The 25290-nt window shown below is 41.0% G+C and overlaps 2 protein-coding genes across 4 annotated transcripts in view; one reads left to right on the top strand and one right to left on the bottom strand.

Moving 5' to 3' along the window:
* Positions 1 to 276: 276 nt before the first annotated feature.
* Positions 277 to 6560, bottom strand: LOC102796274 (nuclear receptor subfamily 4 group A member 2-like). The gene is made up of 8 exons (XM_006792886.3): positions 6434 to 6560; positions 6305 to 6350; positions 5334 to 6157; positions 4070 to 4199; positions 3811 to 3968; positions 3504 to 3703; positions 3211 to 3389; positions 277 to 1095 (listed from the first exon to the last, which is right to left on the bottom strand). The coding sequence occupies exons 3-8, from the start codon at positions 6150 to 6152 to the stop codon at positions 836 to 838; spliced, it is 1746 nt and encodes a 581-aa protein (XP_006792949.1). The 5' UTR covers positions 6153 to 6157; positions 6305 to 6350; positions 6434 to 6560; the 3' UTR covers positions 277 to 835.
* Positions 6561 to 7158: 598 nt separating this feature from the next.
* The window catches only part of gpd2 (glycerol-3-phosphate dehydrogenase 2 (mitochondrial)), a 34975-nt gene continuing 16843 nt past the window's right edge, over positions 7159 to 25290 (top strand). The window contains exons 1-7 of one of the 3 annotated variants that reach the window (XM_087835951.1): positions 7159 to 7261; positions 12674 to 12780; positions 18014 to 18185; positions 18904 to 19028; positions 19190 to 19287; positions 19680 to 19843; positions 23779 to 23943. In XM_087835951.1, coding sequence (XP_087692077.1) covers positions 12679 to 12780; positions 18014 to 18185; positions 18904 to 19028; positions 19190 to 19287; positions 19680 to 19843; positions 23779 to 23943 — 826 coding nt within the window. In that variant the 5' untranslated portion in view covers positions 7159 to 7261; positions 12674 to 12678. Of the gene's footprint in view, positions 7262 to 10847; positions 10985 to 12673; positions 12781 to 13897; positions 15050 to 18013; positions 18186 to 18903; positions 19029 to 19189; positions 19288 to 19679; positions 19844 to 23778; positions 23944 to 25290 lie in introns of those variants that run through there. The other 2 variants (XM_087835952.1, XM_087835953.1) reach the window with 2 other exon arrangements.

The following is a 25290-nucleotide window of genomic DNA, read 5'->3' as shown; positions in this document are numbered from 1 at the left end:
ATACAATAAGTACATTTAAAAAATGCAAACTTACATATAAGTTTGAAAACATAATTAAAATTTAACAGCAAAATAAAACAATTGAATCTCTTTAAGAATGCGTTTTTATATCAGTAGGTGTTAGAAAATTGAATTAAATGTTATATATTGTAATTAGAATTGTTACTAAATTCAGTATAACATTTTTAAAGGGACTCTGCATTTCCTCTGATTAAAAATCAAATGTCCAACCATAGTTTCAAATAAATGATAGAAGGCCCAACAGTCCAGCCAGTGTAACTTCATTTAGTCTTTTATTTATGAAATTGTGGACAATGACATCTTACTCTGAGAAGACAACAGAGGTTAATGAATATTATTAATCACTAATAAACATGATGGGACGCCTTGTCTCGTATCAAAATGCCTTTGTACACAATGAGAAGCAGGAGAAAGCGTAAAATAAAGTCGTCTGAGTCACTTGCAGTCCATAATTTTGGCCTGACGGGCGCATTAAATCACGCTGTACAGAGTAATAATGGTAGGAAAAGCTTATTTCAGTCTTGCAATGAAATTAATCCTTTTTTTCAAAGTCATCAGCATGCTTCAGTGACGTTATATTTAGAAATTAAGTGGTCACAATTCTTGGATTAAATTGCTTCCGCTTCTCATTTGACTTGTTCTCATCCCAATGTGATCTTCTGGTTCGGTATAACTTTTTAAAAATGTTTTTGTTTCTTATTTTTTTGCACACAACATCCAGATAGTCAGCAATTATTATCGGGAAAAGGGGTCTTACAGTGTCCTTGGCGAGAAAACCACAGAAAAACGTCCCCGTGTGTGTCCTTTCTTGTCTCTAAAATGGCAACGTGTCGAGGAATAACTTATCTATGATGGCTGGTGGCGGCACCAGATCCTCCAGCTTCAGGTAGAAAATCCTCTGCAGGCCCTGGATGCACAGAGTGCGAAGTTCCGGCAGCTTTTCCAAAAGTCTGGACAAATGATTGGACCAACAGCTCGAGCCTCCATCCGCGCTTGTCCCGCCGTCCTTCAAGCACCTGACCACGCTGCTCTGTAGCTCCTCAACTTTCTTTGGCTCCTTCAGTCCATGCCGCTCTGTAGAGAATTAAATACAAAATTAACTAACTTTACAAAGTTAACCAGGAAATATTGAATTATTTTATTACCTTTTAACTAGTGCTACAATAATTTCATTAAATAAAATTACTACTTGTAAATCAGACTTTTGGTAGCTACATTCATCTCAAGGCTTTTCTTCTAAAATAACAAAGAATGTGAACTTTTTAAAATTCAGTTTTATCAACCAAATTTCAACCATTCAATTCATCTTATAAATCGCATATTATATAAGATTGTTTTGCTTGGGTATAATTTTCAATCCTTTTCCAGTCATTATGTTTAGCTAAGATTTTGCCATGCTATCTGTTACTGCTGGTTAGCAAATAGGTTTGACTAATTATATTAATAATTTATTTAATTAATTTTAAAGCCCACTTATCAGGCCTCAACTTAGCTAACAAACTCATTTGTCTCAAACTTTTAGCTATTTCAACTAGTTTTCTTTTACTATTTCAAATTAGCTTTAGCTAGTTTTTCTACCCAATTACTTGTAGCTAACCTTTTAGTAGTCATGTTTAGCTAATTATGCTAACTATCCATTAATTCTAATAACATTTTAAAAACTATTTATCCCATATTAACTTTTTTTTAAAATTAATTATATGAACCACATTTCAACCATTATCATATAAATTGTAAACTAAAGAGATTTTTGTTTAGGTAGAAGTGTCAGTGCTTTTCCAATCATTACTGTCTGTAATTAATAATTAATAATCTGTAATCTGTTAATTAGCTTATACGTTTAGCTAATTATCGCAACCATTTATCCAATAAATTTAATTAAACATTTTTTAAGCCTCTAGTTGTTGCTAACAAATCTATTTAAACAATTTAGTTTTATCAATTCTGTTTTCTTTATTTCAACCACTTTTTTAAAAAACTAATTACACTATTAAATTACCTTAAACTAATTATTTCCCAAAAGTTTTTGTTTTTACCATTTTTGTTATTTTAAAAGATTCTATGTAATATTACGTCTTTGCTTTTAGCTAATTTTAGCTGTTGTCTTTACTTTTTCTCAGTCATATTTAGCTAATAGAAACGTATCCATTACATTTAAATCATTTTTAAGATATTTATCTATTTTAAGTAGAAAGTTAGTTATTATAATTTGCTAACTATTTCAACCATAATTAAATGACTAAAATTTATTCATAACTTTTATCAACAAGTTGTCAAACAAACTATTGTTTTGTTGTTGTTTGTTGTTTGTTTCACTATTTCCAGCCATTACCCTTTACTTTGGGCTAATTACTTGGAACTTTTAGATAACTATTTAAACTAGTTACACTAATTATTGCACTTATTGTTCTACATGATGTCACAAATTATGTAAAATTCCACACCTTTTCCAAGTTTCGCATATTATGTCTACGCATTTTTACTTGATCAGAAGAAAAAATGCTTTTGATTAGGATTACATTCAGGGTAAGTACCCTAAATCCTCAACTTGGCAAGATAAAATGCAAAATTGTGATTTTATATAACAGGAATTGTTTTAGCTATTTTTTTCTATTAGTTTTAAGTGTTTCAGCTGATTATAATTTAAAATATTTCTGCTAATGTCGTATCCAGTTATCTGTCATTTCACATGTTCAGATGTTACCCTGACTCATCAAAAGGATATCTTTTTTTCTTACTGAAATCTAATCTTTCTTTATTATTTAGAAATTACTTAGTTGAGCTACAAGAAAATTGGTCAATCAGTATTGCAGGTACCATTGACTGGAAAATAGTCATGACATAAGACAGAGAAAGTAAATCAATAACAATCAGTCCAGCTTACTTGTCATCCCTTAAACATGTGGTTCACATTCAGGAAAGTTTATCCTCAGTAAATTAAAGCTTCACATCCTGCCATGATTTAAAAATGTGACTGATTATACAATATTGTTCTTTTATCTTTATTTTGATTTTTCTTTTTTTTAAACTGGAGCTGTGTTAATGACAAAAAAGATTGTAAATGGTAACATTCCCATGTTGAATATTATCAAAATAGATAATCCAGGGTCACTTGAATGTAGCATTTATCGGTTATGTCTTTAAGCTTTGTAAATTGCATGAAGCGGAAAATGTTCTTGGACGTCTCACCGGTGACCAGTGCGAGGGTGCATATACAGGAGAAGGTGGAGACGTCCAGGTTCATCCTCTGCAGATTGGCAGAAAATTCAACAATGCTGTCAATCCATTCCCCAAAGCCCCGCAGACACTGGAGCCGGTGCCACACTGACCCATCACAGAAGATCAGTTTCCCTTCTTCTGGGTTGGATCTGAAATGTTACAACAGCCTGTGGTTAACGTGTGAAGCTGGAGGGCAGAGGTGAATAAATAAATAAGTAAATAGGCAAATAAATGCTATATAAAATGTGTAAAAGGTTATTTACCTGTACGACAACCGTAAAACAAAAAGTTCCAGGAAGGCAGAGTAGAAGAGAAGGTCTTGGTCATGTTTAGGTAGAGAGGTGAAACCCGGGATCTTCTGCGCCCAACCCCGAATAACCTCTATCGATCTGGTCAGGAGGTCATAAAACTGGCGGACATGCTGAGCATCGTCTCCTGGGGGACTTCCTGGATTCTCTTTAAACTGCATTTAAAGGTCACCGGTCGGATCAAATTGGAATGAAGGAGGATACCAATGATTATAACTCTACTATGTCTTAGTCTTTTATCAACAGTGTCAGTTCTACTTACTTTGGAGTAGTCCAGGCGAGAAGGTGGAGGATTGGACTCCACATGCGCCCTGATGAGGGCGCTCAGGAGGGCGCTGCCAGGTGAGGAGGCGTCTGGAAGAGCTCTGGGTTTGGACGGCAAGCGACCCCTTCGACCTTTCAGGCTGTCTGTCCTCACCACTGCAGAGTAAAGGATGAAGAGGGCGACACTTTTCAGCTCTGACCTCCTAAACAGCACCAAGAATAATGGTTTAAGAAGCTTTTTGTCTCTATCGGTTTACCTTCTTTGACCATTCCCACTGCGAGGCACTTCTGGAAACGGCAATATTGGCATCGGTTCCTTCTGCGTTTGTCCACAGGGCAGCTTTTGGCAGCCAAGCACACATACTTGGCATTTTTTTGCACTGTGCGCTGCACAGAGAGAAGAAAAGTCTGCATATTACTCTATATACATTTTGAAAAATACAATCCTGCACTTTAATAGGTTCATGGCTCTCAGGCTGAGGTGTGGTTGAATTTACATCAGTCTTCTTCCTGATCCAGCAAACACACCTGATGGTTAAAGGAGTCTTTGGTTAATAAAAATCTGACTTGTTGGTGTGTTTCTTAAAAACTTAAAACAACTTTCAGTGCTCTAAACACATCTACCACTTGCTGCTGTTCACTAAAACTTTACACAGTACCTTTTCTTTTTCTAATAAGAGATTTTTGGAAATTTTCTTGTAAAATTTTCAAATTAAAGCACAATTTTGGTCTCTAGAAACGTGTGCTGGTGGATTAGTCTGAAATATGGAGCCATATGGATCTTTTAAAAGATCTAATATGAGAAAAAGGAACAAAAAAAAAAGGTCCCTATGAAAGAAACAACAAGAAGAGACATAACAATAGTAATAGCGGACTTTTTTTTTTATAAACATAGTGTCATGACAATACATCTCAGAGGGCTCATTGTTAAAAAAAAAATACTTTTGAGCCATTTTAGAAAGATAAGAAAGGTAAAAGTAACCTAACAAAGGGGTTAAATTGTTCCTTCAAAATTAACAGCAGCACTCTTGCTCCTGTGGGCCATCTGAGGCACTGAGCAGTCGGACAGGCAAGTCTGGGTAAATAGAGGGTCGTGGTCATTCATAATTTGGAGATTGGCCCCGGGGAATCTCCCAGTGAGAGACGAAGGGGAAGGTTTTGATTCACGGCACGTTGGTGGCCATTTTCATACAGGACATTTGCGACGTTTAACGCGCGTGTCAAGAGACCAAGAGAACAAAACGTGCCTCTGGAGTCTAATGTCCAATTTAGAAGGCCGGTCAGAGCTCCCCGGGGGAAGCTTTATATTATAGCCAATTACTTGGAATTAGAGTTGCATTATGGGATATAATTCCCGTGGGTGTGTTGTTATTTTTTCATCGTATTTTCACAGAAATGTTGGAAGACTTTTGTGCTAAAAAAAAAAAAAAAAGGGAGTAAATATCCATAAAAACAACTTTCAGATCTTCAGAGTTTCCTTTAAAACTGCAGATTTGTATTAAACCTTCACTGAAAACAAACCTTGAAGAACCCCTTGCAGCCCTCGCAGGTGCGCACTCCGTAGTGCTGGCAGGCTGCGTTATCCCCGCATACCGCGCACACCCCCTCTGAGCTCAGCGGTCCTCGGCCGGGCGCAGAAGAAGTCTGGTATTCCATAAAGTGGTGGCCGTGCGCGAGATGGAGTGGGTGAGCAAATCCAACACCGCTCTGTTTGCACAGGCCGGTGGAGCCCAAAACGGTGGGTGTTTCCAGCTGCTGGTGCGCCAGAGCTCCGTCAAACTTCACCTGGCACGTGGACAAACTCTGGCCGTCGTGTTGCGCGTGTTTTAGGGACAGCAGGGAAAACCTGGACAGCGCGTTTTTCCTGTGCGCTGCCAAATAGTCCTGCCGAAAGCTGTACAGGGAGCCGGAGTCCTCCCAAATGTGTCCCGACGGAAGCTGGAAGTTGGGCGTGAGGGAGGAGTGCGGGGAGGGGGAGCGGTAGTAATAAACGGGACTCGGGGAAGAAAGGAGCTCGTCTGACTGGTGCGCGGGGTGCTGATTCGGCTGATAGCGCGGGCACCCGTGCGCATCCTCCACCTTGACGCACGGCAGCTCCCCCTGGACCTGCATCTGAAACAGACACGGGGGCTTTACGTCGTACCCGGAGCCGTAAGAGTCCGCCAGGGGGCCGAAGGTGGGGCCCGAGGCTCCAGCCGACACTTCACTGTTAGTAAGATCCATGCTGAACTTGACAAACTCCGGAGTGAGGAAGTCGCAGCTGCGCTCTCCGCCGGAGCTCTGGGAGGCTGGGCTGGCTCCTTGAGGCGACGAGCCGCACTGGGTCTGGACGCACGGCATGATCACTGCAACAACACACGCAGATGATGAGACGTGTTTAAAAGTGCGATAAAGTGATGCTCTAGCGAGACAATGTGGAATTCACCGTCAATGCTTTTTTGTTGATATATTTAATTATAATATTTTTTAAATGTGGAAACAAGCAAACTCACCTTACAATTGATTTTCCACAACCTCCTATTGTGCCCCAAACTTCTCCTGGCACGAAACAGAAACAACAGATAATTTGTTAGCGAGCCCAGTCCCCCCATTTAAACTCAAAAGAGTAACATTTCCACTACCTTAGATGTGGATCCAGTGCGGGAGGACGCTGGTGAGTAATCCCATCCCTACTGTGTTGCTGCTCGTGGATCTTCTGAAGCTCTCTGGCTGCATGGACGGAGCAATGGAAATGACTGTTCACTTCAGCCACTCTTTGGCTTTGCAGACTGGCTGCCAGTGGCACCGACAATGTGCTTTTGTTTACGTGCTTACGCGCTCCAAACCCCATTACGCACGCACTGGCCACAGAGGGGTGGTGTGAGTGAGTGTATGTGTGAGTATGTGTGTGTGTGTGGTTAGAAAGCGGTTCAGTGAATTTGGAAATTATGTTTATAATTAAGTTTAATGTAGTTTTAATAGATGTGCGGCTGCAGTGAGGGATTCAGATTGGACTTATCTAGTGGTAAACGTGTGTAAAAGTATATAAAAGTACACTTTTTATGTAGTTTTTAAACACACAAGAATACTACTACACATGCTTTAATCTGCAGGGTGCTTGGTTTACTTATATGTGCACGCCTTCTGTCCTAAATAACAGAGGAAACGACAGCTGGCTCGTTATTATTATCCCCAAGGAGGATGAAGAAAAGAGCGGAGTTGCGCAATCCTGCCTCTGCCTTACATCAATTTACGTGGCACTGCCTTCGCTCGAACCCAATTGGACGGTCTCAGCCGAGCTCGGCCCTCCGATTGGCTCTCCCCGACGTCGCTCGACGTACCCGCCGGGCTTCCTGGTTGTAGCTGTCAAGCGCTCACTCAAGCTACGGTTTGGATAGCTACCGATGCCCCCAGTTGCCGCCCTGCATCGCCCCGAGCGACTTTTATCCAGCCACGAAGCACCAAGTCTTGTAAGTGGGAATGTTTGTTGTGTCACCCGGTGATTTTCGGACATTTTAAAGCCGCTCTAAATGATTGGCTAACCCGTGTTTTTCTTTTCTTTCCCGACCCCAATAAAGGAAAAAAAGCAGAACATCTGCGAATTTTTCTTCGCTAGCCGCTATAGAGCTGAGAGACTACCCTTCAGTTTTATCGTGTTCGTGGAGCTAAACACGGGCCATATTTACGTGTCTTTTTAGGCTATTTAAGCCCGCATGAACGGCTAAATATTTCACACACCCTTTGAAGTGTATGTAGCCTTCTTCTTCTTCTTCTTCTTCTTCTTTTTTATTTTTTACAACGTAAAGGCGAAGGTCGATAGTAATTTCCCCCCTCACAGACCACACCGACACTGATCGCTTACATTTTGATCCACGGCAGGACAACAGTTAAAGATCAAACCGACTTCCTCTTGTGTGGCCCGGCGTACCTGCATCGGTATACCACCACCTGCTGTTAAAAGCAAACACTCCCAAGTAGGACATTTTGGATTAAAAGAAAAAGCCACAAATTTCACGTGTTTCTTCATAAAAATCACCCCCCTCCTCCTCTTCCGCATTCATAATGAGCCTGCAGGCTGCTCTAAGTGAAAGCTGGTGACTTTCCCCAGTGACACGAAGAAGAAGAGGCTTCTACCTGCCAGTAGTGGCATGAATATGGTGTGCCATGTTAATAACGTAGAGTTTAAGAGTCCTAGTTGCTTCACTCACAGAATCAGGGGTGTCAAACCTGAGGTCCGGGGGCCAGAATCGGCCTGGACTCCAACGGTCAACTTCAAAAAGCATGAATGAGGGTGTAAATTTTGGCCTTTTAACTATATTTCAAAGGTTTTATTTTTATCTTAACTGATAAACACCTCCCACATGGCCATTCATGCTACACCAAAGTAAATAGCTATGTAATAGATTTTTTTAATGATGATAAAGTTTGTTTTTTTGTATCTACCAAAATGTTTTTCTTTACAATGGATTCAATTACATTAAATTTTGTTTATATAGGGACAAATCACATCAACAGTTGCCTGAAGGCATTTAATAAAGGGTATTAAGCATACATTGTGTATCCAATGTACACATGGCTGAATTTACACATTTATTTCTTACAGTTTAAGCCCTTACATCTTTTTTTCTTACAAATTAAGAGTCGTGGTGACAGATTTCTTTCATTCATCGATCATGCACTTTTCCTTCCCTTGTATTACAATATCTCAAGGGTTAAGTTAGTAGTTAAACTAGTTGTGCTGGTCTAGCCAATTTCAGGTCAAAGTGGGCTGTATCTGACCCACGATGTAAAATGAGTTTGACATCACAGCACTAAAGGAGGCACCGATTGTGAAAGTCTGGGCTAGTGCTCATGTTTTAAAATACCAGATTGCCCCACACAGCTGGTGCAATACCATGTCTTTCAGGGTTTTTTGTTAATTGGTATAATTTATTCCTGTCTGTGAGAAACAAACTAGTATTTAATCTTTGAACACGTAGCCAGCACAAACATAGCATGACATTTGTACACTTTTGGAAAAGATTTTTTTCTTTTTGGAAAAAGGAAAAAAGTGGAACGATGAAGCGACTGGTCTCATTGCGAAACTTCAGGCTAATTATTTTCATCGTCACTTTGTTGCCGTCCACATTATGGGGACCAGTGATGTGGACCACAAATGGGACCTTAATCTTCAAAATTAGCATCATGTTCTTTTAAGTAATGATTTAAACTTGTGATTGGGACCATAAACATATTAGAATAGCTTACTGAGGCCATAGGTCAAGGAAGACCTATCAGGGCTGTCAGATTTGCTTTTGAAAGTAGGAAATTCGCCCCCTGCTGGACTTTTGGAGGCAATAAATTGCACACTGAGCTAAATTTGTCAGACTCACCTAGTCTTAATGCAGGTTTTCACACAGATTGTGTAATTTAGCCAAGTTAAAGTTAACATAGCGAACTTGTGCTTTGTTAATTGATAACTGGCTGTTGGGTAATTGCTAATAAATGGTAAATGGCCTGTATTTGTATAGCGCTTTACTAGTCCCTAAGGACCCCAAAGCGCTTTACACATCCGGTCATCCACCCATTCACACACTGGTGATGGTAAGCTACATTGTAGCCACAGCCACCCTGGGGCGCACTGACAGAAGCGAGGCTGCCGGATACTGGCGCCACCCTCTGACCACCACCATTAGGCAACGGGGGGAAGTGTCTTGCCCAAGGACACAACGACCGAGACTGACCAAGCCGGAGCTCGAACCGGCAATCTTCCGATTACAAGGCGAACTCCCAACTCTTGAGCCACGATTGCCATTAATAGTTAAACCCAGTCAACAAGTAAGATGGCATTTACTGATCTACCCGCTCTCTGGGTCTGTCCCTTGGCTTCTTTCCATCCAGGCTTACTTGGAAACTTTCAAAGGGAGGCGCTGTTTAGATACCACACCACATCAGCTGGCTCATTTTGACGTGAAGGTTCAGAAGCTTTACTTCGACTAAAATCTTTTTTCAAAGACTGCTTGAAGCCCTGTAGAGTCCATGCATATTTGGTACATTGTGGTGTAATAACTAGAAGATAAAATGCAGACTGGGATTGGACATTTCAAGCAAAATGACTGTTTGTTTGATTTTGTTGTCTTTTGAACATGTTTTAATTCACCCAAACAAAATTCAGAAGAAGGCAAACTTCAGCCTGACTTATAGGTGTAAAAAAAAGTTGGTACTGTTATTAATTTGTAGTTGTTGTTTTGAGAGGAAAAGTTTAGAATTTGGTCAAAAGTTGGCAGTAAAAATAATAAAAGACAGCGTTTGTGTGGCTAATGTCTGGCTGCCACAGTGGTATGCTACATGTAATAGGTCATTAATTACAGCAAACTGCTTGTTGACCTTTGGGCCATCTGCTTTATTAAAATGCATTAGAATCTGCTGCGGTGCACTGCGCTCCCTGGAAACTTGTTTTTCGGCGTACGTTACAGTAGGAATGCAAATACTTTACTGGGGCTCACCTGACGGGAATTGAAGCTCGTGGGCCGGCGTGCAGAGCAATGTGTGTCACGTCGTGCTCATTACGGCACAGACTCATTATCAGAATATTAAAGAGTTAACAGCATCAGATTCATTGGGGATCAATTTTAGTTGCATTTTATTCAAGTATTATTTTCTCTGATGTAACCTGTAAAACCTGACCAGATGACCTTTAATTATAGTTATTTACTGCATGTAACCTGGTTAGACTTCATACTTCCTTTGTCAGAGAGCTGAAGAAATTATATTTTTTGGCATGTTATGCATTTGATGCTAAATAGTTCTGCTTCTTCTTTGCTGAGATTTGCTGCTTTTTTCTTTGTTAAACATCAGCACTTACTATTTGTTACCCTTTTATACACGATCATTACACAATCATCGTGTAATGTGAGGCAGTAATCGATGGGTAGATTAATGATGAAACTGTTCCTTCTATAGTCCCTTTTTACACAGGTAGAATTACACTTAGTGGTCAAAGGTTTGTGGACATCTAAACGATTTACTGATATGTTCCAGTAGAAATGGAATTTGGATTCACATTCAGGCGTTTTCTTGGTTGAGAGTGAGCATTTTGTTCCACGTAACTAAAATTCATACTTGTTAGAAATAACAGTGATCACCTATTTAGCTCCCCAGGCAACCGCTATGATGTAAGGCTAATGAAGAGGCCTGCCCCAAGGCCATTTAATGTAAGTCTTCTGATCTTTTTCTCCTGAAGGTTTTATGTCTTCTCTCATCTGAGCTAGAAATTCCAAAATATGTGTTTTTTTCTTCGTTATTTAAACTTAATAAATAAATAAATAAACTTGGTGGTTTTCCTTTAGTGGGATGCCAAAACATTTTTGAGTGGTCAGGAAAAATGCTGATATTGTTGTAGAAATAAGCCGTCGCATTAGGATCCACATCGAATTGAACATGTGGACACTACATGTCACATCTCAGCTTATAATCTTTAGCATTGTTTGAAGTAAAACAGGTTTTAGCTGCTATTGCCACGGTTCAGCAGTGTGGAAGGCAAGACGTTGATCCCAATGCAAGACTCAGGAGACAGGACTTGATAAAATCACAGCTTTATTGCTAGCAGTCCATTAAAAACAAAAGGCCAAAAATATGCTGAACAGGGAACTTACTTGGAGGAAAAGTCAGTGAGTGCTGGACAGTGAAAACACACTTCCATGTGGGGGAGGACACAACAAAAAACAAAGAGAGACTCCAAAAATAAATCTGCAACAGGCAACTAGGGAGATGGGAAACACCAGGGAACACAACTGCAATAAATCAGGTAAAATAGGGAAGGTAAAACTCAATACGAGGTACACAAGACTATCAAAATAAAACATGGCTAACACTGAGACGCTCTAAGGCATGCAGACTTGACGCAAATAAGCAAACATAGAAACACGATAGAAAAAGAATGAAATTCCAAAAAGGGGAAAGCCAGACAACCACAGGAACCCAACTAAGGAAACAGAAAGACATCACAAAAATGATGACTAAATATTACAATACCAAGAAGATGAAGTGGAATATAAAGAGAGGCTGTTGACAGAGGATAAAATAAATGATGAGGGAAAATAGCAAAAACACTGATGATTTTCAAAAACAAAAGGAGCCACTAAACCAGCAGAGAAACACAAAAGCCATGACAGCTGTCATTCAAGATAAAATCAACCTAAGTGACTTCCTAGGATCAGGTCTGTTTTTGCATGTTTAAAGGACTCAGAAGAGCGCCTGAAACTTGAAGTTTTCACAGCTCTCCTGGTTTTCCTCCACAGTTTGAATGCCCTGCTGGGCAGCAGTTACTTATGAAAGTGTGCTGAATGTGTTGACGGGCGATCGTGGCTCAAGAGTTGGCAGTTCGTCTTGTAATCGGAAGGTTGCCGGTTCGAGCCCCGGCTCCGACAATCTCGGTCGTTGTGTCCTTGGGCAAGACACTTCCCCCGTTGCCTACAGGTGGTCAGAGGGCCCGGTGGCGCCAGTGTCTGGCAGCCTCGCCTCTGTCAGTCCGCCCCAGGGTGGCTGTGGCTACAATGTAGCTTGCCATCACCAGTGTGTGAATGACCTTAGGGACCAAGTAAAGCACTATACAATACCATTTAATCCTGCTCTGCTGGATAAACATAATGATTTTTCAGGAGGTTTAGCTAACAGTATTTTCCTTATTGATAATTTTGCCAGTTGTTTTTTCCGATACTTTAAATGTCACATGGCGAATAAACTTGTCTCTTTCATCCTGACTTGCAGCTTTTGGACCCTCCCACCTTCCCTTTATCTGCATACTACCTCACAGACTGGCATGCCTGGCATGTCAAAAGCCTGCTAACCCGGGCATCTCTACTCTCTCTCTGTCTCTGTCCTGCCCTGTACCTTCACTGCAGGGCCGATGGCGTTCAGGAGGGCTCTGAAACGGACGGCCCTTGTAGGTGGTGGGGCGGTTGCCACAGCGTTTGGCCTGTCACAGCTGATCGAGTACAGAAAGACACAGGTAAGAAGAAAACTTGCTACAACAAATGTTTGCTTTCAGTTTAGTTTTATGCATGGCTAGGACATCCACGCAGATGTTCTTTCACTTTGCATGGAATAGTTAGTTTATAGTTTGTGAGAGCTCCTTAACAAAAGAAAAAGAAGAGGCAGACGACTGTTTTTTAGGAAGGGAGTGCCATTCAGGACATGTCCTGTCTAGATGTTGGAATGTGTTTGAGGTCTATTGGGGGTGTTTTCAGTCTTTGTATTTGATGCTCCACTTGCTGCTGTGCAGGAGGTCATGATTGGACCTTGAGCTGCACAGAAATGGTGATTACAAATAGTATAATCGGCCACAGCAGCATCAGGTTTTACAGTGTTGTTAGGCTGTAAAATGGAAGTAATCACCCTCACACTCTGCTTCCTCCACTGGTTCACTGCCTACCCACTCGCCATGGAGGTGTGGCCATTTTAGCATTTGGCCTTTCAACATAAAGGTCAAGTGCCTGTCACTAGCATTTTTTATTTTGTGCTATAATGGGAATATTGACCCCCCTCTCATTATTATGCTCTTTCCAAGAGTTAAATAAGAAAATTGATACCACTGTCATGTCACTTCTCTGAATATGAAGCTACTTTTAACAACCAACAAACTTAGCATAAAGACTGAAAGTTAGGCCAAAGCCACGGTTCTCAAAGTGTGGCCTGCAGGCCAGTGGCGGTCCCTGGTAATTGGCAAGAATCCTCTGCTGTACATTTAATTCATTCACAGTTTTTATCACGGTCATAAATCATACATGTAGTGTTGAAGAAGAAAGAAAGTTCACTGCCACTGGTTCCATAGAAATCAAGAAGTTAAGCAACAGCCAGGTGCTAAGAAAATTCACTTTATTTTCTCATCTGCAAATGTGAGCACCTCTGAAGGTGCATAAATTCTGCTGTGTGTTAACTCAATGCCACAATATTCCTACTAACAGACCTCCCAGCAAATTAAGCACAAGGTCAGATCATGCAAAACTTGGAGAAAGTGCAAAAAACCGAAGAAATGTTTGTGACAGTAAAATGAGAAAAAAGACTGAACAAGTGTGGCCTGTTTGGAGAGTTGAACAGGAAAAGCCTCTTATCTCTAAAAAAAGAACTTGGCTGTTCAGCTTAGGCTTGCAAAGTTACATCTCAACATATCACAGGACTTCATAAATGTGCCATATCAACAAAAAGACCTCATACCAGCTGTCAGCACAGTGGTGGAGGGGTCATGATTTGGGCTTGTTTCGCAGCCTCAGAGTATCTTGCAGTCATTAAGCTGACCGACCATGAACTCCTCTGTATACCAAAGTATTCTACAGTCAAATGTGAGACATCTGTCCAACAGCTAAATGTTGGCCAGATTATGTCATGTAATAGGATAATGATCCAAAGCACAGCAGCAAACTTACAAAAAAGCGTCCATTAGCCAAAAGGAAGGATGAAACGATCCACAGAGGCTAAAATCTAACATGTAATATGTTTGTTCCGACTAGCCTTACTTGTTCAGTGAAGTATGTGAGGATTGACCCACTTTTGTAGCCAGCCTCAAGTGGCCATTAGAGGAACTGCATTTCTGAACAACAGTAAGGAAGCATTTTCTTGGACAAGCAGGCTCCAGCCGTCACTCAGAAATACAAGCATCATCCTCTAAGCAGAGAGATTACAAACAGTGAAGTTTTTGAATCCTTTGTTGCCCTCATTTGTCCTCATTCATGAAAACTTTGAGAAGCCCTGGTCCCTGGATTGTACATTTGGTGGAACTGTAGGTCTCTGTGTCCTAATAATGAGCCCATACTTCATGCCTGTATCTCTACTAATGTTCTCCAATGTAGCCAAAACAGACGTGTCAGGGTATCAATTCCTTCATTTAACTTTGAGCAATAAAAAAAAGTGCATTATTGTTGTTTTTATTTATTTTTTTCATCCATTTGATGCTTTGCGAATCTTGTGTTTATCCACAGGCGACATCAAAACTCTTCATACAGTAAATAATGATTTAGGATCTTTGAGAACAGCCGGAAAGATAAGAATAGATGATGTCTTTACATTCAAGCCTCCAGTCTCAAGCTTGTCTTCTTCAAAAAAAACCCTAAACAGCTGTTCCCACTGACTTTATGACGTGTTTTAGGCTTATTATAGGCATGCCACACAACTACATACCAGGCTTTATTTGACTGCACAACCTAATGTGAACTCTGCTTTGTGTCCCGGTGCGATAATGTCTTCTCTTGCCCGTCGCCGTCCTCTCAACCAAGCGTGGATTGGTAAGCAAGAAGTCGACCCTGATGAAATATAATTATTTTTCACAATAGTTTGTAATCATGCATGCCTCTAATCCCAGTAATTGCAGTGCTGATGAGATGAATGTCCGTCTTGTCTCCTTTAGCAAGGGCACATGGCTTGGAGAAGTTTTCAAGACAGCGGCCGATTGGCTATTAGCGTGGGCCTGGCTGCGCCACTCTTTGACTTAACTTGATTACGTTGGGGAAGGTGGGGGGTTGGGAGCACACACCGTCGCTTAATTCTGCGGTGGTGTTTGTCTATGTGCATCATCAGAAATAGACAATGATTATATCATGGTCTTGTTTGCGGCTGCAGGCTTAAATTACAAAAACGCCTGCTGGTATTTGCAAGTCAAATGCCGCGGTGGCTTCAAAGCAGCTTGATGCAATCATTTAGCTCGAACTGCTAAACAAAAAAAAGAAAAAGAAAATTAATAAATATTTCATTAGAAGAGAAATTCTGCATCCTTGTGTCAGAGATAAGCTGTTTTCTTTTTATTGTAGATGTGATTATTTCTTCTTTAAATTCATTATTTTGCTAATCAGACAGTGGGCAAACGCGATGTTCAAAGCCTGCAGTGTGAATTTTTTATTTTTGTAAAGCTGAGCAGCATGCTGCAGCAGGTGGTAACCCTCCACACTCTTTGATTTGCAACTAATCGCACCAGGAATGTGTTCTGTGTTGTTTTTTTTTTTGTATTAGCAACACTTCACTTGTCGTGGGACATCATAAGCACGTTGTGATTCCACTTTCTGCCAAAAGTAGCTTCATAAGAACAATTTTCAGATTTGAGCCGGAGAGCTCGTTCTTTGATTTGTTAAAAATACCATCTGTAGTCACTTTGGTAACTCGACCATTTTTACAGTCCCCTAATAACTTCTTTCAGTCTTTACCAACCTGAGCCCCTACAAGAAGATATCTGTAGGTGATGAGCAACATTTTGTTACCAGCACCACACTTTCCATTTGTAGAGCAAAAAGAGAGGCCTCTTGAAGCCATCTGTCATCTGATAATGACGAGGCTGGGTGCAACTTTATATCCTGGTGGTCTGTTTTTTTTTTATAGCTTGTCTCTATTTACCTACTTATTACTTATTTATTAACAGCTAGCCAACAACATAAAATAATTAACTTCAGTGATTAAAAGGATGATGGGAGAAGTAATAAGAGACTTTTCTCGTAAGTGAAGCGTCAGGGTGATGTAGTAAAAATTGTTAATGTGCCTCAGTTAACTGTGTGTAAGACTGCAGTCGCCCACCTGCTGCTAGCCTGGGCTGCAGGACCTTCCAAGAGTAGCATCCCACTTTGACAGGAAGTTGGAAACAAGTGAGGTGGAAAGTAAGATGGCCAACATCTACGTGAAACGCCACGTTCTGCAGGTTTTTGATTGAGAACATCAACTTTTCTAAAGTTGGGGAAAAGTGACATAAGCACTCGACTGGAGAAATACGCAACCATGTTAAACTGCTTAGGCCAGAGCACGACTGTGTGTGCAATGAACTTGCGATCTCATTGACTTTGTACTGGGTGCTTCAGAGACAGAGACCACAGTAGAATCGACTTTGCTGCATGAAGATGGCGATAAAACAGCAATAAGGTGGAGTCGGTCTGCTATCAGTTTTTGACTGAATGGGGTTAAAGTGGCAAATGCATAGAATCTGTTTTCGATAATGCAACAACCAAGTGTAGGGAATCAGTGAAACAACGTAAATCTTTTGCTTTCTGCATGGACAGAAATTCATAATAACTGCTTTCATTCAGAGTTCAGTCAGAACCTCATAGATTTGAAACAGATGTTCCTGCACAAATAGTGACGTAGTTGCTGCAGGACTGCAGTTTAACTGCAAAAAGCCATAGGTGCTCGGCAACCTTACTTTTATATAGGAACGTAACCAGCTGGCAGCCAGTTAAGTCGAGTACAATATTGGAAAGTGATGATATTGTAAGAGAGTTTTGCGACTCAGACTGATGGCACCGCATCAGCAATCTCTCTGCATTTATAAATTAGACAGCAGTTATTTGTAAATCTTTGCCAATCTAAGAGCGATTGCAGTCCAAGTTGGACTGTCACTGTTTGGAGACGGGTTGCATCCCACCAGGCGACCTGTGCAGGTATTTAGTAAACAAAAAATGTTGCACATTCAAGCCCTGCGGTGTTTACCCGACTGATTGAGTCATAATTGTTGTTACGTGGCAGAAGTTGCCACATATTTTAGTGACATTTACCATGCAGTTTCATTGTTGAAGAACGTAACTGGCTATGTCAAAAAGCTGTCAGGTACAGATGCAGTGTTGCTACAATTTTGCTCAAGAAAAGGCGAGCAGTAGGTTTTTATCCCTGTTCTATCAACTGCTTATTTACTAACTATAAAGTACTCAAAGGAGCAGTATAATATTGGACATACTCACATAAAATAGCCTTATTTGTGCTGCAATTACATAATTACTTTTCTATATGTGGTATAGTCATTTGGGTTGTGCAACATTAAAATAATAAACAGCCGGTTTATTCACCAGAATCTGCAGGTTTTCAGGTTCAGCATGTTGTAGAAACTCCTTTTAGCCAATTAAGAGCAATGATCATCCATCAAGTCATAACTGTTTTCCCATACATACATTATATTTCATCCGCCACATTGCTTATTATACTGTAAGCATGTCTTACAGTAATCTCATTACACAGTCAATCCAAATGCATAATGTATTGAAATGATTGCAAGTCATTATGCATTATGTCCCATGCCACTCTGAGGTGATTATGGTCCTCGCAGTGTGCTTATAATGTTTCAAACGCACCTCAAGGAAAGTGTTGCTACGTTTTCTTTTAATTTAACGTCTAACATAGAAAAGCTAGTGATTCGCATTCATTACGAAGAACCCGTGACTCTTTAAAGCCTCGTGCTCTTTGTGCTCGTGCTGATCCATGTGCGTGTCTGTCACATCCAGGCTCGGTTGGCCCAAGTGGCGGCAGAAGCAGAGCTGAAGGTTCCCTTCGTCGATGAGCTCCCCTCTCGGCAGGCGCAGCTCGCAGCGCTGACAAACACAGAGGAGTTCGACGTTCTGGTTGTCGGAGGAGGGGCCACGGGGGCAGGATGTGCCTTAGACGCTGTCACACGCAGTAAGCTCGCCATCAGCAGGGTGTCTCTGCTTTCAGGTTTCACTAGGCTTTGGAAGTGTTCTCACTGAATCATGGTTGAAGGATTATGATGGTCCTGTACTCTATGCTTCAGTTTTAAGAGGTTCTTCTAGATTCTGCGACTGTGCAAAATGGACTGGTTCTCATATCGCTTATGTCCTATTCACCGATTTACACACATCCATAGAAGCACTGCTTTCAACATCTAAATCCACGAGTATTTACTTTACTTACTTTAGGGTTTTCCTATAGGTACCTGGTACCAGGTACTTTTAAGTTCATTTCAGGTCTTAGTATATACAGAGTACTGGGCTTGTAAAAGTTGGCTGCAATTAAATCCATGTTTATGTTTAGTCATTACTGTGTGGCAGACGTTTATGACGTGGCCCTTACTTATTTAAAAGCCGTCACTCTTACAGGTTTATAGATTCACTGCGAGCTGATGAAGGCTCATTTATCACAGATCAGACTTTGAAGTTAATAGGTCAGAACAACATTTTTCACTTGTATTGATAATAACCAGATTCATCAGAGCGAAGAGCCGTCTGTTTATTTGCTTGTTCCCTTGAAGCTTTTGGGTGACATATAGGCTAATCGTCTGTAAGGTTTAGGTTTTATATAAGTTTAAGTTTTAGTGTAAGAAGGAAACAAGGCTCTTCTTAATACCGTTATCAATAAGGCGCTGTGTCATTTTCCCCAGACCTTAAGACTGCTCTCGTCGAGAGAAGCGACTTCTCTTCTGGCACGAGCAGCCGAAGCACCAAGCTCATCCACGGTGGAGTCCGCTATCTGCAGAAGGCCATCATGAAGCTGGACTATGAGCAGGTTACTCTGTGCTGCACCTTTGGCTTATTTAGATGCTCCTCTCTCACCATCATCTTTTTGGATTAGATAGACAGACTTTTATTGTCATTTCAGTCTCACTAACAGAGCACATCAGTAGGAAAAAAATAAATAAATATATATATATATATATTTTTAAACAGTACATGATGGTGAAAGAGGCCCTCCATGAGCGAGCCAACCTGCTGGAGATTGCACCTCACCTGTCTGCGCCGTTACCCATCATGCTTCCTGTTTACAAGTAAGATTTAGAACAAAATTTTTGGTTAAATATGAGCGTTTATGAGGGGGATTCATCTTCAGTGCGTCTGTGTCACCTGGGTAGCAGCTGCTCTGTGAGACTACAGCAGGGGTGTATAAATGCTTGTCGGTTCAACATCTATTACTCTTTTTGTTCTTTGTGGCTATTTGTTGAGCAAACCTAAGTTTTGAGTAAATGTAGCCACGTTTTGATGATGACTGGGGTAAGGACAAAACCTGCCTTGTTTAACCAGCTGATAATTTGTTTAATACCTGTCTGAAGGAAAAATAGATTTTTGCATCTTTGTGGTGACGTAAAATTGACCAAAAAATAAGATTTTGTATCCAAATATTTAAGTAGACAGAACTTAAATCGCTGTGTTTGCCTCACAGATGGTGGCAGTTGCCTTACTACTGGGCAGGGATCAAGATGTACGACTTGGTGGCGGGGAGCCAGTGCCTGAAGAGCAGCTACGTCCTCAGCAAGACGAAGGCCTTGGAGCTCTTCCCCATGCTGAAGAAGGACAAGTTGGTGGGGGCCATCGTGTACTACGACGGTGAGCTCACGGCTCCGTTATTGTTGGGGGTTTTTTACGCCAGCAGAGCTGTTTGTTTCATCCGCGCTGCGATGTGTTTTCAGTTATCCAAACAGCATGCTTTGTTTGCTTATTTGTTACTCGTCTCTTTTATTTTGTGTAAACATGAAAAGACAGCTGAGTCAGTCTTGCCCTTTCCCCGCCGTCTTCCTCTCCTGCAGCAAAGATTTACAATAGCGATGGCTTGATGGAAATTTGCGTGAACATGAGGTTTTATAGAGCAGCTCTGTAACCGCTATTTAAACGCCTGACAGCAGCAAACGTGATGACAGGTCTTGAAATCTTTTTCAGAAGCACCCATTGACTTCTGGGGTGTTGAAACATCAATGTGAGCATTCACGAGATGACTAAACAGATAGGAGGGAATGAAAAAATATGTTATTTGGACTGACCTTTTCTGCTTATGAAAAACAGGATATCTAACCCTCGTAGGCGTCTAAATAGCTCATATTAAATTGTCAAATGCAAAAACACAGGTGTGATGTATATAACTAAATATAGTATTTCTTTCTTTGTGGTTGTATATTTGCTGAAACAAAACCTACAAAAAACTTGCAGTAGCTGCAGAACTTGACTAAGATTACCAACATGTTTAAGTTTTCTGTGAATTGAATCTGTTGATGGCTGTCTACACTAGGAGCCGCTGAAAGGCTACTTGAAGTACTCATTTAGTAGTCTTAAGAGCTTGAAAAGAAGGCGACAGGATTTCTTTAAGTTTTTTAAATGACATTTCATCTCTCATCCAAGAGGTTTCTTTAGCTCTAAAGTAAAATATTATCAAAACACCCAAAGATGTCCAGTCACCAACTCTTAAGACTACCATGACCACAATGACTGAGAACCTACACTCACATAATCATGTGCAACTTAACTCTGACCCGACCTGATAAATCTTCTGTATTTTACGAAGTTACATTATTCAGGCAAAGTTTCCGAAAATACACCTGTTAACACATTGGTAATTAGTAATGAAATTGGCTGGTAGCTTGTAGAAAGAATACGAGAGGTCTAATAGCAATGGCAAAAAGTGAGACTATAGATCATAGATTTTATTTTTGAATTTTTTTGGCCTGGAAGGAGGAGAAGTTGAGTGAGAGCTTTGGGAGTCATCTCATAGGGCCATCAGTGACCCTAACCTGTAGATTTAGTCGTAGCTCCTCGGTTTCTAACATGTTCTGTTGCTTTAAGTTCAGATTTTGGTGTCGCTGACTTTTCAATGTTTAGCATTTCTGAAACTTTTACCAGCGTCAAGCTTTAGTTAACAGTTGATATCTTAGCTGTTACCAAGAGTAGAACGTTAAATGATAGCTAGCTAGTACATGTCTATTTGCCACCGAGGGAGCATGAAATCCCAAATGGCATGTGAGCCCAGCGGTAATATTTTGGCAAAAAGAGTTTCACGCCCACAAATCTAAAAAACTGCAGCATTTTCAAAACTTTTAGTTTTAGTTTTATTTTTGCTCGGTTAGTTGTGATCAGAAGTTTATATCCACTCATAATTGACACAAATGTCGTGGAAAACTTTAGGCTTTTATTTATTTATTTGAACTGTTCCATTATCAGGGTGGAATGATTGTACAGCACACATTTTAATGGCTTTAAAAAACAAGATTTGGGTGCACATTGAACAACTCATTTAAATATTTTAATAAGTGGTGCAGAAGAGTTTTGACAGCACTTATTGACCAGTGCTGAGAACAAAGTGAAAGTCTAAAGAACTCAGTGAAGATCAAAGAAGGACAATTGTAGATTTACACCACCTGTGAAAGTCTCTTGAAGTCATTTCTAAACAAACGCAGATTCCAGGCTCATCAGTTCAAACATTTTTACATGAGTACAAACTATTCAGATTTGTCACCACTTTGCCGAGTCCTGTAAGAAGACCCAAACTGCTACCCTCAGATGACAGGAAATCAGTTAGGATGTTAAAGAATAACCCAGAAACCACCGAAGCTCAAGCCTGCCATGAAAAACTGTTGAATGAAAACTGTTGGAAGTGAGTTTTATATCACCATGAACTGAGAGGGTGCCAACCAAGAAAGAAGCCCCTGCTCCAAAATCAACACCTTCAAGCCCAACTGAAATCTGCAGCAGCCCACATGGACAAGCCAAAAAGTTTTATGGTCAGACAAAGCAAATATTGAGCCATTTCACCACAACGACAAGATGTAGGTTTGGAGGAGTAAAGATGAGGCTTTCAAACCTAAGAACAACGTACCAGCTGTCAAGCATGGTGGTGGTAACATCATGCTCTGGGGCTGTTTTGCTGCCAGTGGTACTGGTACACTGCACAAATTGGTTGGAATAATAAAGAAGGAATTTCTTCAACTTCACCGGGAACCAACAGCTAGATTGTTGAAACTCGGACACAGTTGGGTGGATGTATTTGAACTGCGTGTTTATTTTTGACCTTGTGTTGATTAGAAAAAATCCTAAATAATATCAAACTTGTTCTCCCAGTTCTTGTTTTAAACAGTTCAATGAAATCATTAAAAGCCCCAAATTACTATGAGATTGATGCCAGTGTGAGTAAACTACTAAACACAGCAGTAGTAAAAATGAAACGCCTTTAAAATACAATCTGTCTTTCTTCAATTCACAGACATATTTTTAGCTGTGCTGTTCAAAACCTGTACGAGTACAGACAAAGAAGCAAAAAAACAATTTATTCTTTACATAAAAACATACTTTTTGCTAAGAATTTAATTCAGTTAAAGTTTACGACCAACTTTCTCCTTTATTCACATTTAAGCACAAATAGTGCAAATTTGAAATATACTTCAGGAAACATGTTGGGATCGTATCATTAAGCCAAACAGCAGATTAGAGAATGCAGGCCTCGGATGCAGCGCTGCCCGAGGCCTTCACATCTCCACTGGTGCCGAACAAAATGTGTTGACAGACTGGTAGGATGCCCCCTCTACCCCCGCGGCGCTAAAGGTTGCGTGTTTGCCGTTTCACCACGAAGGAGAACCAAACATATGCTGAGCGTCCAGCTGAGTGTGAGGAGCCTTGTGCCTCTGGCGTCCTTTCCGTTCCGCCGCCGAAAATAACAACGGCGTATCTGCGGGTGATGTGTTTTCTACTGCTGGCTTCGCTCAGTATGGGCTCGTTGTGTTCACTCACAACAGGCTGGGTTTTTTTTGTTTGTTTTATTTTAATTGGAGAAATGACACCACTTAGAGGTTGCTGATGTTTGTCTTTATCATATTTTTACTATGAAATAAAATACGATATCCATTAATATCCGTTTATTTCTTCAGCACAGTAAGGAGCGCTTACCTGAAGTTTAATTTATCCATTTAAAATACTTTTACTCTTAAGTGATCAGAGGTTCCTGCCTTTACTGCAGACTGAGAAAATGGAAGAGCGTTTTCCTGGTGCAGAGCAGCATATGTTTGATTTTCACCTCCTCACCATCCTCCCATCATCTGCTCTGAAGGGGTGGGGGCTGGGGGCCAGGGTGATGGGGAGGAGGGGGAGGGGTGGGTCGTCTTTTCTCCAATTATGCCGTCTGGAACAATCACGCCCGTGACATTTCGAAATATGACCTTCTCTCCCGGCGGTGTAGAGCGCAGAGCAGCAGCGGCGGCGGCGTCACCGGTCGGAGCGGCTGAGCAGCAGCAGCTATTTCTCCCACTTCCTTGGTTACTGCCGCTGCCACCAGCAACAGCAGACACTCCTTTATTGTCACAGACACACACACACAATGTTGGGCCTAATCCACTTACGCCGAGCTGGCTGGCTGCTGCATTATATGTATGCATTCCTCAGATACTTCCCCTAGGTACAAATTCTCCTATCCATGTGAGAAATCCAGCTAAATGCCTATAAAAAGGCACAAATGACCTCTTCCTTCCATCTTGTTCATGTCCTTCTTTTCTGTCCTGCTTCAGGTCAGCACAATGATGCCCGTATGAACCTGGCCATCGCCCTCAGTGCCGCCCGCTACGGCGCCGCCATCGCAAACTACACCGAGGTGATTCACCTGCTGAAGAAAAAGGACCCACAGAGCGGCAGAGAGAAGGTGTGCGGTGCCCGCTGCAGGGACGTCATCACAGGTGAGGGACGCGGGCGGCGAGATGGCGCTCTAAAGTTTAATTTTTTCCATCCGAAAGTGTCTCTGAGCTCCTAAAGCACAGGTTAGAAAGATCATCCTGACCCTGAAGGTTTAGACTTCCTCCAACACCATAAAAAGAGAAGATGAAATAATCATTTAAAAAGGCCAAGCTGTGTTGTGCCGCTTCAAACTGTTTCATCAGTCTACATGGAGACTGACATTAAAAAAGCTTTTTAAACATTAGGATTAAATATGAAAAATCCCTGGAAGTGAGGATGGAAAGACTCAGATCTATATCTGCTATATACCTGAAGACCACCATGTAACCATAACAACGGCATGTGCATTTAATCTCTTTCTTTTAACTTCTCATTAACACCATAGAGCCAGGGTTAATAACTTAAGTTCACTCTTCTCGCTTTTTGGAAAAACATGTCATATTGAGCTCAAATACGCCGCCTATGGTGGGAGCGGGAAAATCAGAAACACACAATTTCACCTTCACTGTGGATTGCTGTTTTTTTCTCCCACTCATTCATCACCTTTCAGGTTTCTTGTGTGACATCATGTGCGCATTGATCAATAGTTATTCACCATAGTGAACATTAAAAATGTGCAGCAACAACCAGTTGGTGAGTAGTTCCTGGAGGTTTCTGGCAGTTGGTAGGTGAAATTGATCATAAAGACAGTGCTGTAATTGAAGTGTCTTCAATCCTTTCTGCAAACACTTGCCAACTACTCATTGAACGGCAGCCAGAAACAAACAGTTTCCTTTAAAGTAAAATTTGGATCTACACAGCCAACACATTTCAAAAGGTGCAACTTTTACTTTGAAAGCAAAAGATCTGCATCACTTCCACTAGGAGAGTAGTTGGCAAGTGCTTGCAGATAAGTTGGTGTCCTCCTAACGATAGTTTCCTGGTGTCCAAGACATTGTATACGTCTTTGCTAGTACCTCTTAAAAGGTTGATTCTGTTCATCTGGACGTAGCATCTTCAGTGGGAGAAACGTTTCGTCACTCATTCAAGTGACTTCTTCAGTCTCAGCTGACTGCAGGTTTCCAACCTTATAAACAGTACATTTGCATAATAACTGAAACTAGCCCACTGAATGAACAATGGGTTATGAGGTCAATTCCTTGATCATTAATATGCAAATTCTCATGACCATTGATCAACAACCACTGATTAAAGTCCATAGATCAATGGCCATGAGTGCCATTCACAGTGGGAGTGGCTGCAATCACAGCATTGTAAGATGGCAAAAGATGTACCCTTAAGGCTCCTCCTCCATTCATAGATGTTCTTTACCTTTTCACGTAAATGGCTTCCTTGACTCTCCTCAGGCT

Source organism: Neolamprologus brichardi, chromosome 23 (assembly GCF_056152115.1).
Source record: "Neolamprologus brichardi isolate AB-2024 chromosome 23, ASM5615211v1, whole genome shotgun sequence".
NCBI lineage: Eukaryota > Metazoa > Chordata > Actinopteri > Cichliformes > Cichlidae > Neolamprologus > Neolamprologus brichardi.
The sequence above is the reverse complement of the archived record's forward strand: the minus strand, read 5'-3'. Positions and strand labels throughout refer to the sequence as shown.